At 35.7% G+C, this 15802-nt stretch overlaps 1 protein-coding gene across 1 annotated transcript in view; it reads left to right on the forward strand.

The window, feature by feature from the left end:
- The first annotated feature begins 213 nt into the window (after positions 1 to 213).
- Positions 214 to 15802, forward strand: part of Polr2G (DNA-directed RNA polymerase II subunit Rpb7) — a 185513-nt gene continuing 169924 nt past the window's right edge. The window contains exon 1 of the mRNA XM_089086169.1: positions 214 to 342. Coding sequence (XP_088942295.1) covers positions 331 to 342 — 12 coding nt within the window. The 5' untranslated portion in view covers positions 214 to 330. The remainder of the gene's footprint in view (positions 343 to 15802) is intronic.

Here is a 15802-nt window from a genome sequence, read left to right on the forward strand (position 1 = left end):
TGCATTAGTAGAAAATATTTGGAAACAATTTAGTGTTGTTGCAAACTTTTAGAACCAATTTGTTGCAATTTTAGGTTTCCACATCTGATATACAAGTGTAAGCTTATGCTCCAACGATTTTATTGTCAAACACCTTACACGACAGATGTGACTATGTTATGGCTTGGGCATAGCTATTTTTACAAGCTTGGACATTTCTCTTTCGCAGTGTGTTTTAGGTCTCCCTTACGAGTTTCTGTACTTGGGTCGTGTGATTTTGTAGATGGCGATGCTAAATAGCAAGATTTTAAAATCCAAAGAGGCTGATTAGTGATTAGCTGCATTTCGATAATGTTTTTTCATGTAAGTAATTTTTCTACTTTGACTAATGTCCATCGATTTTGTTTTAAAAATATACATGAATGTTTTATTTTATATTTTTCAATATTAGATGTACGAATCTCTATTTTTACTGGGTTTTCAGTGCTTGCTGAAGTAGTTCATTTGGCTATCTTAGAAAGAGGTTAGGAAAATGAAACTTTTAGGGATGGGTCTACAAGATAAAGTATGTCCTGGGAATGTATTTTGAAGCACCTACATCTATTCCTCCCTCTAGAAGGTTCTGAAATTTGTCTACAAGACAGGTTGAAATTAGACACATTACCTATTGAAATTTTGACAAAACAACATTTTACCTTAATTTTCAGTTATAAATTTCTCTTCCTATGGCTTTAGAGTAAATTTTTACCAAATCATATTATTGACTTACAAACAAAGTGAATAGGCCTATACCACTTGATGCCTTTTTTTTGCTGCTCTTTCCAAATATAATAATCATTTTTGCCAGAAGTAAAGATAAAATTCTACTTTAATCACTTTTGGCTATCTTGGAAAAGGGTTGGGTTAGGAAAATGAAACTTTCAGGGATGGATCTAGGCTACATGCTAAGGTATGTCCCAGGAAGGTACTTTGAAGTACCTACCTTCACTCCTCCCCCCTCTATATAATGGTAAATTACTACACATTACAAGTTGTTTTAGCTCACATTTCATCCTATATTACTATCATAATTATAAATCACTGCTTACTTTACACAATTTCAGCTTTTAACCTTCTTTACTAAAATATATTCCACAATCCTATTTCCATTTAACTACATTTTCCCTTTAACAAGTTTACTATCTAGCTGATGTTGCTTATGGAACCCATTTGTGATGTCACAACTTTTCTTATCATAACCCCTTTAACAGTAGCATGCAGGTGCCATGGGGTAGAAGACAACTCTGTGTTGATGAGCCATTTAAACTTTATTAATTAAGGAAAGGATTTGACAAGAGATAGACCAGTAAAAAAATAAAAAGATAGACCAGCTAAAACAACTAGCAATGTGCAGTAATTTACCATTATATAGAGGGGGGAGGAGTGGAGGTAGGTACTTCAAAGTACCTTCCTGGGACATACCTTAGCATGTAGATCCATCCCTGAAAGTTTTATTTTCCTAACCCAACCCCTTTCCAAGATAGCCAAAAGTAACAAAAGTAGAATTTTACCGAAATGAATTTTAGCCCCCCTATATATACCAATTCAGGGTATATATTTGCACATTAGGGGGGGGGGGGGCAAATTTCATTTCTGATGTAAATGGGAGGTAAGTTTAAGCTTTACCACCACCCCCTAATGTGCAAACCTTGAATTGGTATATAGGGGTGGGGGCAAAATCCATTTCCAACAAAAATGATTATTATATTTGGAAAGAGCATAAAAAAGGCATTGAGTGGTATATTCACTTTATTCATAAATCAATAATATGATTTGGTAAAAATTTACCAGCTTTAGTTCTGAAAATGCAATTCCTGTTATCTGAGTAGAATTTTAAGCCATATCAATGTTTTTTTTTTAAATTTAGGAAATGTATTTGTATATCTTTAAAACCTAACAAATTGGGATTGAGCAAAGTTGTGAAGCTGAAAACAATTTCGTTGTACTTCATTTAAGCAGAAGATCTATTTTGAAAGGTTTCACTTTTATAACAAACAAATTTTTAAAGGTCATCAAAGATCAGGATCCTCTAGAGAGAGAAGGAGTAGAGGTAGGTATTTCAAAATACATTCCTGGGACATCCTTTAGCCTGTAGACCCATCCCTGAAAGTTTCATTTTCCTAACTTAACCCCTTTCATAGATAGCCAAAGTAGCTAATGTAGAATTTTACTTTCTTTTTTTATGCTCTTTCATAATTCAGTAATCACTTCTTGGGCTAATTGCATCTTGAGTCCTTAAAGGGGCCCCAATGGTTTTTCCTTTTTGTAACTGCACAAAGAAGTTATATGGGTAAATACTGGTTATACTGGTGATGATAATTTTTAGACTTAGAGATGCTGTTGACACAGTTTTAAGACAAGAACAGTGAAGTTTTAGGAAGGGTAGAGGATATGTTGACCAAATTTTTACTCTGGTTAATAATTGAGAAATGCACGAGTCATTAAACACCTTTAGTTCTCAGTTTTATTGATTATGAGCAAGCATTTGATTCAGCTGATAGAAAAGAGTGAAGGTCTTATTCATGTATGATATAGCAGACAAATACATTAAAGTGATTAGTGCTATGTTCAAGGATAACACTGCTGCAGTTAAGGTAGGAAATGAGGTTATTAGCTGGTTTTGTATTAAATTAGGAGTTAAGCTTTTAATTGTGTTCTATCCCCTTTATATACACCATTTGGATGGACTTTGCCTTAAGGAGCACAGGAAAGGCAATGGGATAACATGGAGCTTAATGGGAAAGAAAAACTTTCCTGAACTTAGATTATGCTGATAATTTAAGCAACCTAGATGAAAGTATGAGCAAAATGAATAAATTTTAGAGGTTTTGCAAGTTCAGGGTGCTAGAATAGGTCCCAAATCAAATTCCAGTGAAAGTGCCAAAGTGAAAGATACCCATCTTGGCTGGTCAAGCACACTATCTCAAAGTTCAAATGATAGCTCCAATTCAGAGAATAGGACAATGATAAGTGTAGGGGCTAATTTAACCATAAATGATGATAATGGGTTTCAAGAGGTCCTCTCTAGAAGCTCTAAAAAAAGGGAAAAAATATCCCCAATCAAAAGCATTTCCCCTCTCCCTGCCCAAGATCCTCCCTCCATAAACTTAGGAATTTACCTTAAAATTACTCCTACTACCCCTTTTGAAATAAAAATGATTACTGCAATAAGAGTTGCAATTTTTAAATTGCTAAAATCAATGTTCTCTCTTAATATTAACCGTGATGGATCTTTGCTAATAGCTGTAGAACATCAGAAATCAGCAGATACAATAATTAACCTAAAATCCCTTCTGAATACCCCAATTATTGCATCTAATTGGAACCCAAAACAATCACCAACAAAAATAGTAGTTTATAATGTTCCCCCTGAGATATCCACTCAGGAGTTAAAAGAAGGCCTCTCAGATAGGGCTGGAAACACAATCCCAGTTGAGGATGTTACCCAACTTGGCAAACCTAACTCTAATGGCCTAAAAACTAGTAGATCCTTCTTATTCAAACTGAAGGAAAAAATTAATATCCCAGAAAAATTATTCCTATTTGGGCAAATCAAACCACAAAAGGAATACAAACCTAAGCCTATCCAGTGTCAGAAGTGTCTCAAACTGGGACACACGACAAACAAATGCAATGAAATTCTCCAAGAGTGTATTAATTGTAAAGCATTCCATCCTAAAGAGCTGACAAATTGCAACAACACTCAGCCTACATGCATCAATTGCAAAGGCCCACATGAATCTACAAATAAATCATTATGGCCTGCATACAAGAAAAGAGCTCTAACACTCCAAATATCAACAGAAAAGGCCATCCCATACCCCTTTGCAGCTGTGGAAGCAAATGCTGCCCAACAATACCAAATAAAGCCTGTAATGAAACCAACCAAACCCCCAAGTCAAACGCCCCCAATGCATCAAGCACCCCATATAAAACACCATCTTCTAAGCCCCCTAGCTCAAATCCCGATCAGAAGGAATCACCAAGCCAACAAGCATCCTTGTCCGGTGAGAGGAGGTCAGCCTGGCCCCCCCTCCCAAGAAGAAACAAACCAGAAACACTACCAGGAATCAATTCCTTAACCAACAAACAGGATGCACAACCAAAAATGCAATCCCCAAATATATGCATATTCATTCTAAACTGTAATGAAGTTCAGGCCATGAACATACATCAACTACAGAAAACAAAATCATTGCAGAATTGGCAAAAATCTACATCCCAGATGATATGCTCATTCAAGCAAAAAAACATCTTGCTTTACTTTTAACAAAGCTGAACATTGATACACAGTCATATGAAAAATAAATCAACAACACAACACATATCAATACTCCAATGGAATGTAAGATCACTCACAGAAAATAAGCTAAATGAACTAATATTTTTTATGAATAATAATTCCATTAATATTGCTTGTCTCCAGGAAACTCATTTAACCCAAAATCAACAAATTAAGTCTCCGGGATATACTATCCTCAGAAAGGATAGATTTTCAAAGAGAAAAGGAGGTGGGGTAGCTCTATTAGTCAAAAATAATATAAAATCTTGTGGCATCAATTTTCCAGATTTTGCAACTTATGTTGATGTAATTTGTATCAGTGTTTGGCTGAATAATTTAAAAGCCTACACAATAAGCTTTTATAACCCTAATGGCCAAACTACAGATGCCAAGGATTTCTTTAATTATATAAATATTCAATATGTTAAAAAATATCATTAATTGTGGAGATTTTAATGCCCACAGCCTTTTGTGGGGGAATAAACCAGTAAATAAAGCTGGTAAATTCATTGAGCATATGACTTCAAATAATAATGAATTGGCTGTTGCTACCCCTCCAAACCTGAATACATATTTCGACCCCAAAAGTGACAGATTCTCCACAATTGACCTACAAATTGTGTCATTAAATTTTTTGAATAAAATTTACATAAATAAAATTGATAGTCTATCTACTGACCACTTTGCTATAGTCTGCTCCCCAATTGAACCTGCTGAAACTCTATCTCATACCTCCAAGTATATCAACTCTAAAGCAAATTGGTCTATGTTCCAAAATAAGCTAAATGATGAAATTAGAAGTTTCACCTAAAGTTCATGCATTTCTAACACAACAGTTGACACATGCTGAAGCCTTAACATCTTTACTAATAAATACAGCTAATCATGCTATCCCCAGGACAACACCTAAGAAAACATTCCCTAAACAAATTCCTAAAGCATGGTGGACAAATGAGGGCCTAAATAAATGGAGGATAAAAAATGCAGCTAGGACAGAATTCATAAAAAAACCATCACCTACTACATGTATAAAAAAATTACAAGCAGAATCTAATCTAAAAAGGACTATAATAGATGCTAAATATAAATACTGGAATAGTTTTGCAAATAATCTCTCCAGAGAAACACATGAGCCAATTATACATAAAGTCATAAGCCACATCTGTGGGAAAAAGACATCCCCCAACCCACTCCTGTATGAGCTTATACATAATAATACCCATTATGACAATGATAATGAAAAGGCTAACCTATTTGCAACTCTTTTTGTTAATAAGCTAACATCAAATAATCAAAGCAAACTGTCCACAATTCCCATGAACCCAAGTTACCAACCACGCCCAGGATCAGAGTACATAACTAATCCATTTTCAATCCAGTAATTGAATAATGCAATACATCATATTAGGACCAAAACTAGCGGCAGCTATGACAATATACACCATACATGGATAAAGAATCTCACACCTTCATACAAACAAGAACAGCAAAATTGTTATAATCACGCTTGGGCATCTTCTAGGTTCCCCAATATATGGAAATGTTTGTCCCTCCTACCAATCCTGAAGAAAAATAAACCAAAAGATAACCCTGAGTCTTATAGGCCCATAATGATTACTCCTGCGATGGGGAAAATAATGGAGAAAATGATCTATCACAGACTCCTCTGTTTTGTTGAAAAAAATAATATGATCCCTCACACTCAAGCTGTATTCAGGAAACACCACTCCTCAACAGATGCTTTCATTTTGCTAACAAATTCAAACATTGAATATTTCTAAAAAAATAATGTCCTAGTTGCAGCTTTCCTAGATTCTAAAGGGGCATATGACAATGTGAACCCCCAAATCTTTTTAAACAAACTTGCAAACCTTGGAGTACCCCCTAAGCTAGTATCTTTTATTAAATCCTTCATAGAAGTGCAAAGTTTCATCGTTTGTGCTGGTTCAGCCTCTTCATCCCAAAAGACAATATCCAAAAGCCTACCTCAGGGAGCAGTCCTCAGTTGCCTCCTATTTGCCCTATATCTCTGGGACATGAACCTACCCCACACGAATCTACAATATGCTGATGATCTGGTGCTATGGTCATCTGGCAACACCTTTCAGATAGCACAGTCAAATCTGCAAAAGTCACTTTTCCAGTTTGAAAAATTCTCTCAACATTCAGATTTACCCATTGCACCTACCAAGTCAAAAATAATCCAATTTCACCGGAAGTGAAACCATGTTAATGTAAAACTAACTCTAAATAAAACAACTATTCCAGAAGATAATCATATTAATTACCTAGGTCTCATGCTTGACCAAAAACTTAATTTCCACCTCCACATTTCAAACACAATAAAAAAATGCTATAGAAAAACAAATATACTAAAAAGATTTCTTTCCATACCCTGGGGATCTAAGGAGAAAACCTTACTCCAGTTTTATAAATCACATATAAAACCCCATTTTGACTATAGGCTCATCGTCTATGATGCATGTGCAAATACCCAGATGAAAAAAATTGAGACAACACAAAATGATACAATACTTCTCATATTTGGTCTTAGGAAACCCACAAGAACCAAGTTTCTGCTTATGGAGAGTGGATTAACAACAATAAGGGAGAGACGTAGGTTTCTCTTGACAAAAAATCTTACAAAAATTGAATCAAATAGCTCACACACACTACATAATTGGTTAAGAAATCCAGCCATGTTTAGAGGCATTGCAGATGAGTATGCCAAAATTCAGAAGAAGTTCACCATGCCAGCACAGTCTATTGCACCCACTTTCCCCGATCCTCACCCCGGAATTGATCAATTATCATTACAAAAAATGACTTCTCAAAAAGGAACAAAGATTTAACCCCCATTATTTGTGTCCGTAAAAAAATGGCAAAAATTCATACAATGCCCTATAATAATCTCTTCCAAATATTTGTTGATGGGTCAAAAATGAACGAAAAGGTTGCAAGTGGTGTTTTCCTTCCCCACATGAAAATTGCAAAGGGCAAGAGATTATATAATAATTTATCCGTAATGTCTGCTGAGTTAAATGCCATAATCATGGCATTAGAACACCTTAAGGAAAACCAACCTTTGATTGCAAATTCAAATAATATTATCATATATTCCGACTCTCTATCAAGCCTTGAGTTGCTGGCCTCAGCTTCTCAATATAAGTTGGACATTGACACTTATCATTGTCTCAGTATTATAGATAATATTGCTTCAAGTGGCATAAAAACTTATTTCCAGTACATTCCTAGCCACTCTGGCATAAGTTGTAATCATCAGGTTAATGAAATAGCAAAAAATGCTATAAATATTGACCAGCCAAGTGGGAGACCAATCCCAATTAGAGATAATTACCGATGGAGGCAATCAGATATTAATTTTAATAAGATTAATCCTATCCTTTCCCCCTTTCCCAATAAGTATCTTTCTAAAATTTATCATAGAATTCGTTCTGAAACAAATGGACAAAATTTCCTTGCATTCTCATATAAGTTTTCTAATTCAAGTGGTTCAATTCCCCTGTCCCCTCTTTGCAGGCACTGTAATATGAATAATGAAACAATTGACCATTGCCTATTTGAATGTAATATGTTGACGTCTGCACAACATACCTTGCTTTGCAAACTGTTAAAATGCTTCAAACACTACAAAATCTCACTATCAGCCAAGAGCCTAGCCAACTATACCTACACACAGAACACAGAAATCTATATCTATCATGTTATATTCGAACTCCTTGAGTCGAAATATCTACTGAAAGATATCTGACATTATTTAAAAGATAAGAGACAACCAAGACAGTAGCTCTGTATCCAACAGAGTGAAGCAAAGAGAAGAGGGCTAAATAATACCAACTGAATAGCCAGGCTGCAGTGAATAAGAAGGAGAAGAAGAAGACAATGGTCAAATATGGTTCTGAAGCATGAGTGCTCCAAAAAAATGCAGGAAGATTTGCTAGATGTTTTCCATAGAAATTGTCTATAGATTGTTTTGGCTACCCGACTGACTCGCCATATTTGAAACAGTAGTGTTTACAACAAGTGTGGTTCTTTTCTGCTTTCTAGAGCTATAATGCAAGAAAGGTTGAGATGACTAGGGCACATTCTGTAGATGAAGGATGACAGTTTGCCAAATATTGTGGTTTTTAGCCACCCATCTATGGCTAAATAGAAAGAAGGCTGCCTGTAGTTAGGGTGGGGGTTGTTGTAAAGCAAGATTTAAGGGAAATGGGTACTTCCTGGGAGGTTGTAAAGAGGGAGGCTTTGAATAAATTGGGATGGAGGAAGAGCATCCATAGCTGTGTTGGCCTCAGGTGGCTTGGTACTGTGGTGAGTTGTTATTATTAGTAGTAGTAGTATATACAAAATGAATATAAAATAAAAATTGTACCATGAGATTCCTTATTTTATTCTTCTCTTCAACATACTAGTCATATAGTCACAATGTAAGGGGCATGACTTGGAATCCTTTCCCCCAGGCTCTGGGGAGTTGTGTCCAAATTTTAATTGGATACCTTTGAGGAGAATAGGGTATAGATGGGGGGCTAGTTGCCCTCTGATCCTTTTGACTCTTAAAAAGGAATTGGAACTGTCAATTTTCAATCAAATGAGCCTCTTCCTAAGTTTAAACAAATACCCCTTCCATTAAAACTTGATATGCCCTTGAGACATAACTCACAACCCTTGAGCCTGGATTCTGGGGAGTTGTGTCATCCCATAAAAATCTGATATGCCCCAGATGCATAACTTAAAACCCTTACCCTGGGTTCTGGGGGTTGTGAAAACCCTGATAGCATTGTTAAATTATCTTTGAACTACTTGGAACAAAATTACTATCTCAAAAGTTCAATCAGATACATTTGGGGAAAAGAGGTTTTTGGGGAGGGGGGAGCTAGTTGCCCTCCAATCACTTTTAACTTTTGAAAAGGGAACTAGAACTCTCAACTTCCAATTAAATAAGCCTCCTCCAAAGTTTATACAGCCACCTTTTCTATGAAAACCTAATATGCCCCCAGGGTATAACTTACAACCCCTGCCCTCAAGCTCTGGGAGAGAATATCAACCCTGGAGGCATTGTTATATAATCTTAGAACTATTTTGAATATGATAGCTATCTCCAAATTTTGATTGGATGCATTTGGGGAAAAGAGGTCTTGAGGGGATGCCCTCTGATCACTTTTGACTCTAAAAATGGTGAACTAAAACTTTAAATTTCCAATCAAATGAGCCTCCTCCAAAGTTTATATAATCACCCCTTTAATAAAAACTTATATGCCCCTGGGGCATAACTTACAACCCTTGCCCCCAAGCTCTGGTGGCTGTGTCAACGTCAGACCCATTGTTATATGAGATTTTGACTATTGTAAACAAAATGGCAATCCCAAATTTTTATCAGATCCATTTATGAAAAAAGGGTATGGGAGGGGGGGCTAGTTGCCCTCTGATCTCTTTTGACTCTTAAAGCTGGAAATAGAACTTTTGATTTCCAATTAAATGACCTCCTTCAAAGTTTATATGAACACCCCTTCCATAAAACTAACATGTTGTCAGGGCATAACTTACAACACTTGCCCCCAGGCTTTGGAAAATTTTGTCTACCCTGAAGTTTTATTTTTATGATCTTTGGTCTATTTGAACAAAATTGCTATCTTAAAAATTTGATTGGATGCACTTTGGGGAAAGAAAGCATGGGGAGGGGGTAGATGGCCTCCAATGACCTTTGACTTTTAAAAAGGGAATTAGAACTCTTAATATCCAATCAAATGAGCCCCTTCCGAAGTTTATACAACCACCTACTACTACTACTACTAACAACTCACTGCAGAACCAAGCCGCCTGAGGCCAACACAGCTATGCATGCTCCTCCTAAACCCCAACCTATTCAAAGCCTTCCTTTTTACACCCACTCACGAAGTTCCCATTTCCTTCAAATCTTTCTTTATGACATCCTCCCACCCCAAACAAGGACAACCTGCTTTCCGTTTAGTCCTAGACGGTTGGCCACAAAGAGCAATCTTTGGCAATCTGTCATCCTCCATCCACACAACATGCCCTAGCCACCTCAACCTTTCTTTCATTACAGCCCTAGAGAGCAGTATTGAACCACATTTTTTGTATAGCCTATTGTTTGAAATACAGTCAGTCAGCCGAGTACCCAGAACAATTCTTAAGCAATTTCTCTGGAAAACATCTAGCAAATCTTTGTCTGCTTTTTGGAGCGCCCATGCTTCAAAGCCATATTTGACCACTGTCATCACTGTAGCTTCTAATATTCTAATCTTGGTTTGCAGACTTATCTTCCTATTCTTCCAAACTTTTTCTTTAACTGTGAAAAAACACCTTGAGCCTTGGCTATTCTACTTTTAACATCTTCACTGCTCGTACCATCTTTACTAATAATACTACCAAGGCAAGTGAAGCTGCCCACCTGATCAATCTTTTCATTACCCAATGTCACCTTTTCATCTTCACTTATTCCTAGCCTTAATGACTTGGTCTTCTTAACATTAATTTTCAAACCTATTCTAGCATCCTGAACTTGCAAAACCTCTAAAAGTTCATTCATTTTGCTCACACTTTCATCTAGGATGCTTAAATCATCAGCATAATTTAGGCTCAGGAGAGTTTTTTCTCCCTATTTGATTCCGTGGTCTCCCATTGCCTTTCCTGTGCTCCATAACACAAAGTCCATCAAAATAATCCATATAAAGGGGGATAGAACACAACCCTGCTTAACTCATGATTTAATACAAAACCAGCTGCTAACCTCATATCCTACCTTAACTGCAGCAGTGTTATTCTCATACATATCACTAATCACTTTAATGTATTTGTCTGGTATACCATACAAGGATAAAACCTTTACTAAAGCTTTTCTATCAACATAATCGAACGCTTGCTTATAATCTATAAAACTGAGGACCAAAGGTGTTTGAAAACTCAGGCACTTCTCAATTATCAACCTACGAGTGAAAATTTGGTCGACATATCCTCTACCTTTTCTAAAATCGCACAGTTCTTCTCTTATAAATTTGTCTACAGCATCTCTCAGTCTAAAAAGTATCATATTACTAAGTAATTTACTACCTACAGAAACCAGACTAATGCCTCAATAATTACCACATTCACCTTTATCACCTTTCTTATAAAGTGGCTTAATTAAGGTTTAATTAAGCCTAAAATCGTTAGGTACTTCCCCTTTTTCAAAAATCATATTCATAATCTTCAGTAACTTATTTCTAACCTCAGAGCCACCATATTTAAGAAACTCATTTACCACCCTATCAGCACCTGGAGCCTTATTGTTTTTTAATCCTTTTAGTACTGTTGCTAATTCATCCTCACAAAACATATCTTCCTTCACATCCAAGGTATCACAAACTTTTTCATTTTCCTTTATATCTTTTCCTTCCACTTTATCTCGGTTTAGCAAATTCTAATATAATTACCACATTCACTTTTATCACCTTTCTTATAAAGTGGCTTAATTAAGGTTTAATTAAGCCTAAAATCGTTAGGTACTTCCCCTTTTTAAAAAATCATATTCATAATCTTCAGTAACTTATTTCTAACCTCAGAGCCACCATATTTAAGAAACTCATTTACCACCCTATCAGCACCTGGAGCCTTATTGTTTTTTAATCCTTTTAGTACTGTTGCTAATTCATCCTCACAAAACAAATCTTCCTTCACATCCAAGGTATCACAAACTTTTTCATTTTCCTTTATATCTTTTCCTGCAACTCTATCTCGGTTTAGCAAATTCTCAAAATGTTTGGCCCCCTCTCTCTTTAGTGTTTTCCTTATCACTATTTGCAGTCCCATTCCTATCTTTAACTGGGCCAAGTCCAGATTGACTACTCCCTCTCAATTTGTTAACATGCCAGTACAATATTTTACTATTATGCCGTGTAGCTGCATCTTCCAGATCCTCGGCAATTTTATCCATGGCCTCCACTTCACACCTCCTTATTTCATATTTTAATGCTTTCTCCACTTTCTTTACATTCCTTTTGTTTTCATATAATCTATCACTCAGATAATTCTTGTACTGTCCTTTGTCCTTTTTATTAAACGTAAAGCTTTTTCACTAATATTCTTAGCTGCAGTTCTAGCTTTCTTCCCTAAGAAACCTTCAGCAACTTCACAAATTATATTTCTAAAATTATTCCAACCATCTTTGACGTTATCAAATTTTAAACTCTCAAGTCTAGTATTCAACTGTTCCTGGAAAGTTTCTCTCAAATTTTCATCCTGGAGTCTACCAACATCATAAGTTCCCGGGAGGTGGTTACCCTTCCAATATTTCAGCTTTAAATTAACCCTTGACACTACTAGATGGTGGTGATCTTTACTTTTAACATCAATAACAGCACTCCTATATACCCTAGTATTTTGTATTGATCCTGCCTGTCTTTGGTTTACTATAACATAATCAATAAGGTTTGCTGTCTTACCATCACGTGAATACCATGTTAACTTATGAGCCATTTTATGACCAAACACTGAGTTGGTTATAAATAGATTGTTATACCTACAAAATTGCAGAAGCCTGTATCCATCACTGTTTTCTTTTCCTATGCCAAATTTACCTAGGTTAGGATACTATCTATCCCTATTTCTACCGGCCTGGGCGTTAAAATCTCCCAGTAATAACATCATATTTCTACCTGGGACCCTGTCTGTTTGCTCGTGTAACTGTAAGTAAAATTCATCTGAGTCACTAGCATCTCTGTCAGTCGGTTCTACAGGTGCGTATACTACTATAACTGATACCCTGAACTTTTTAGTCATAAAATGAGCAATTAGTATTCTCATGCTCTGGAGTTTTTTTTTCTCCCTGGAGTTGTCTGGTCTTTGAGCTGCTTTGAACAAAATGACTATCTCAAAATTTGGATTGAATTTATTTGGGAAAAAGAGGTAATGGGGGGGGGGCAGGCGGCTTGTCGCCATCTGACCACTTTTCACTTTTGAAAAGGGCACGAAAACTTCCGACTTCAAGTCAAATGAGACCCTCCGAAATTCATGCGACTCCCCCCCCCACACATGAAGTTCCTCTTGGAAAAATAAAAAAAATAATAAAACATTGAGGCCGTTTCTATAGGCTACGCTAGTGTTGCCTGTGTTAGTCATTTCCCTCACAATGCATCCCCATGTAGCCAATGCAGCCACCTTTTACTTGGTGAAAAAGTATAAAATCCTAAAAACTATTTCAAAAGATTCTAAAATACTTACCCCCCCCCCCTAGAAAATTCAGCTACATCCCAGTTGAACAGGAACTCTTGAGATAGGCATTCTATGTCAATTTTGTACTTAAATACGTGAGTTGATTCTTAAGGTGCTTTGTCATCTGAAAGCTGATTCTATAGGCTGCAACTCTCTGGCTGAAGAAGTGGCTTCTTTCTGTGGAAAGTGTCAGATGATTGGCCCTGAACTACGCATTGTACTCCACAAAGGCATAGAATCAGAAGATTGGTTACTGTACCATGCAGAACATTGGTCAGCATGCAATTTTGTTTTCTTGTCCAAGCTCTACAAGCTTTGGCAAGACTGCATAATCGATTCAAAATGGCTTGGTCACACAAACTAGAAAAGTTTATAATGGCCAAAATAGGGAAACTAAGACTAATTTTTTTTTAAATTCTTTAAAGTTTAAAAATGAGCATTTAACAAATTTGTGGTGCTCAAAACAAATTGTTTTGCCCTCTGTATGCTATTTGATTAAAATCTATTTATGAAATTCGTTTCTGTAGCTTATGGTTTGGACAAGTTCATCAAAGGTCAGTGTCTGTTGGAGGGGGAAGAGTCAAAATACTTCAAAAGACCTTCCCATTGCATGGCTTAGGCTGGGCCATGAGTCTAAAGTATGGCATGGGAGGAACTACAGCCTTTTTTCTCCATGAAACACTAACCTGTGACAAACATGGACAAACAATGTTTTATAAAAGCAAAACTTCCACACACAATTCTATGTAAAATGATGCCTATGGAAATTGTTTAAGCCTTTTGTCTTTCCTTCATCATGATGTACAAGTTTTCAAATATTAAAAAAAAATATGGACTTGAAAGAAATCCTAATATACATGGGTTCAAATCCTGCTTAAGGCAATATAATTATGCTCTCTAAGTGTACAGTCAAAGAACAGTAGACTGAAACCAAAATTAAGGGCAAAATTATGTTTGTTTTCCCCAAAATTAAGACAGGTTTATTATTCAATCAGCATGATTTCTTATTCACAATAATTTACAATAAATTCACAATTTCTGATTCACAATATCCATTTTTCTAGCCTATATCTGTAATTCAGATTTGACTTATAAGTCTGATTTATTAGAGAAGTCATGATTCATGAACTTGGATGGTAACTCAGAAAATTGTCTACATTTTACCAAAACACTTGCACACAACAGCAATGATTGTGTTTCTATTTGAATAATTGTTGTTACATGCCAAATATTTTGTTTTTGTGAACCCTACATTTACTTGTATATCTGCTAAGCTTCTGAAAAAAAAATAACTTAAGTAATAATTATAAGCTGTGATTGTAGTTTTACACCACAATGAAAAGGACTGTGTTGCCAAGCATAATAAGCAAATTGGGTGGAAGCAGGGAGCCTATATCTGTAAGAAGTAAAGACGCAAGCTTCCCATTAGGAGGGGCCAAAGACCCTTGCTAGAGAAAGCGAAAAATTGCGAAGAAGGGAGAAACAAGGACAAAAACAGCCAGTGAAAAACAGAAGAAAAATTATGCAAATATTTTGGTTGAGACCTCCTTTCAACCATCCTCAGTGCAGAATAATAAAAAAAGTGTAGATAAGAAGTCCAAAAGGACAATATAAAAACCAAACCTAAAAAAAACACCGAAACTAAAATAAGGACCCTTTCGAAGTAACAATGAAAGGATAACTGAATAAAAAATACAATGCTGAATGACATTTCACAATTTCATTTTATGTAAACCATTCTTAAAGGCTAATCACTTGCCAGATAGGGTATTATCAGAGACTCTATTAGATAGCAAAATATAAATATATGGACGGATATAAAAACGATGGGAATTAATAAGTTCATTATCCCAAGAATGAATGAGGATATTATGTTCAAACTTTCGGGGCTGCTTCTGCTCTTACAATTTAACTAAATCAAAATAGCGTAAGTGTATCCAAGCTATCAAAGAAAGTAAACAGATTTTTTTGCGAATGGTATCAAGTTTTCTATTTCAGGTCAACTAGAGAAGGTATGAAACTAAATTAAACACAACTATTTGTGTCCAGATTTTTAAAAGGGTGTATGTTGTAAAATATTGCTGAAAAATTTTATCCAGCATACAAATAGCAGGCCAAACAATAAAATCTTAAAAAGAAGAAAATAATTAGACTATTATTATCTTTTTCCCTAAAAAGACTATGTCAATATAAAACAAACAGAAATTAATTAAAAAAACTTTCCAAAAAATATGTTTTTCAAAGAAAAGTAAAGAACTCCATTAAACCAAATAT

This window comes from Artemia sp. Qi Xiang Cuo, chromosome 3 (assembly GCF_049724085.1).
Source record: "Artemia sp. Qi Xiang Cuo chromosome 3, ASM4972408v1, whole genome shotgun sequence".
In the NCBI taxonomy this organism is placed as follows: Eukaryota; Metazoa; Arthropoda; class Branchiopoda; order Anostraca; family Artemiidae; genus Artemia; species Artemia sp. Qi Xiang Cuo.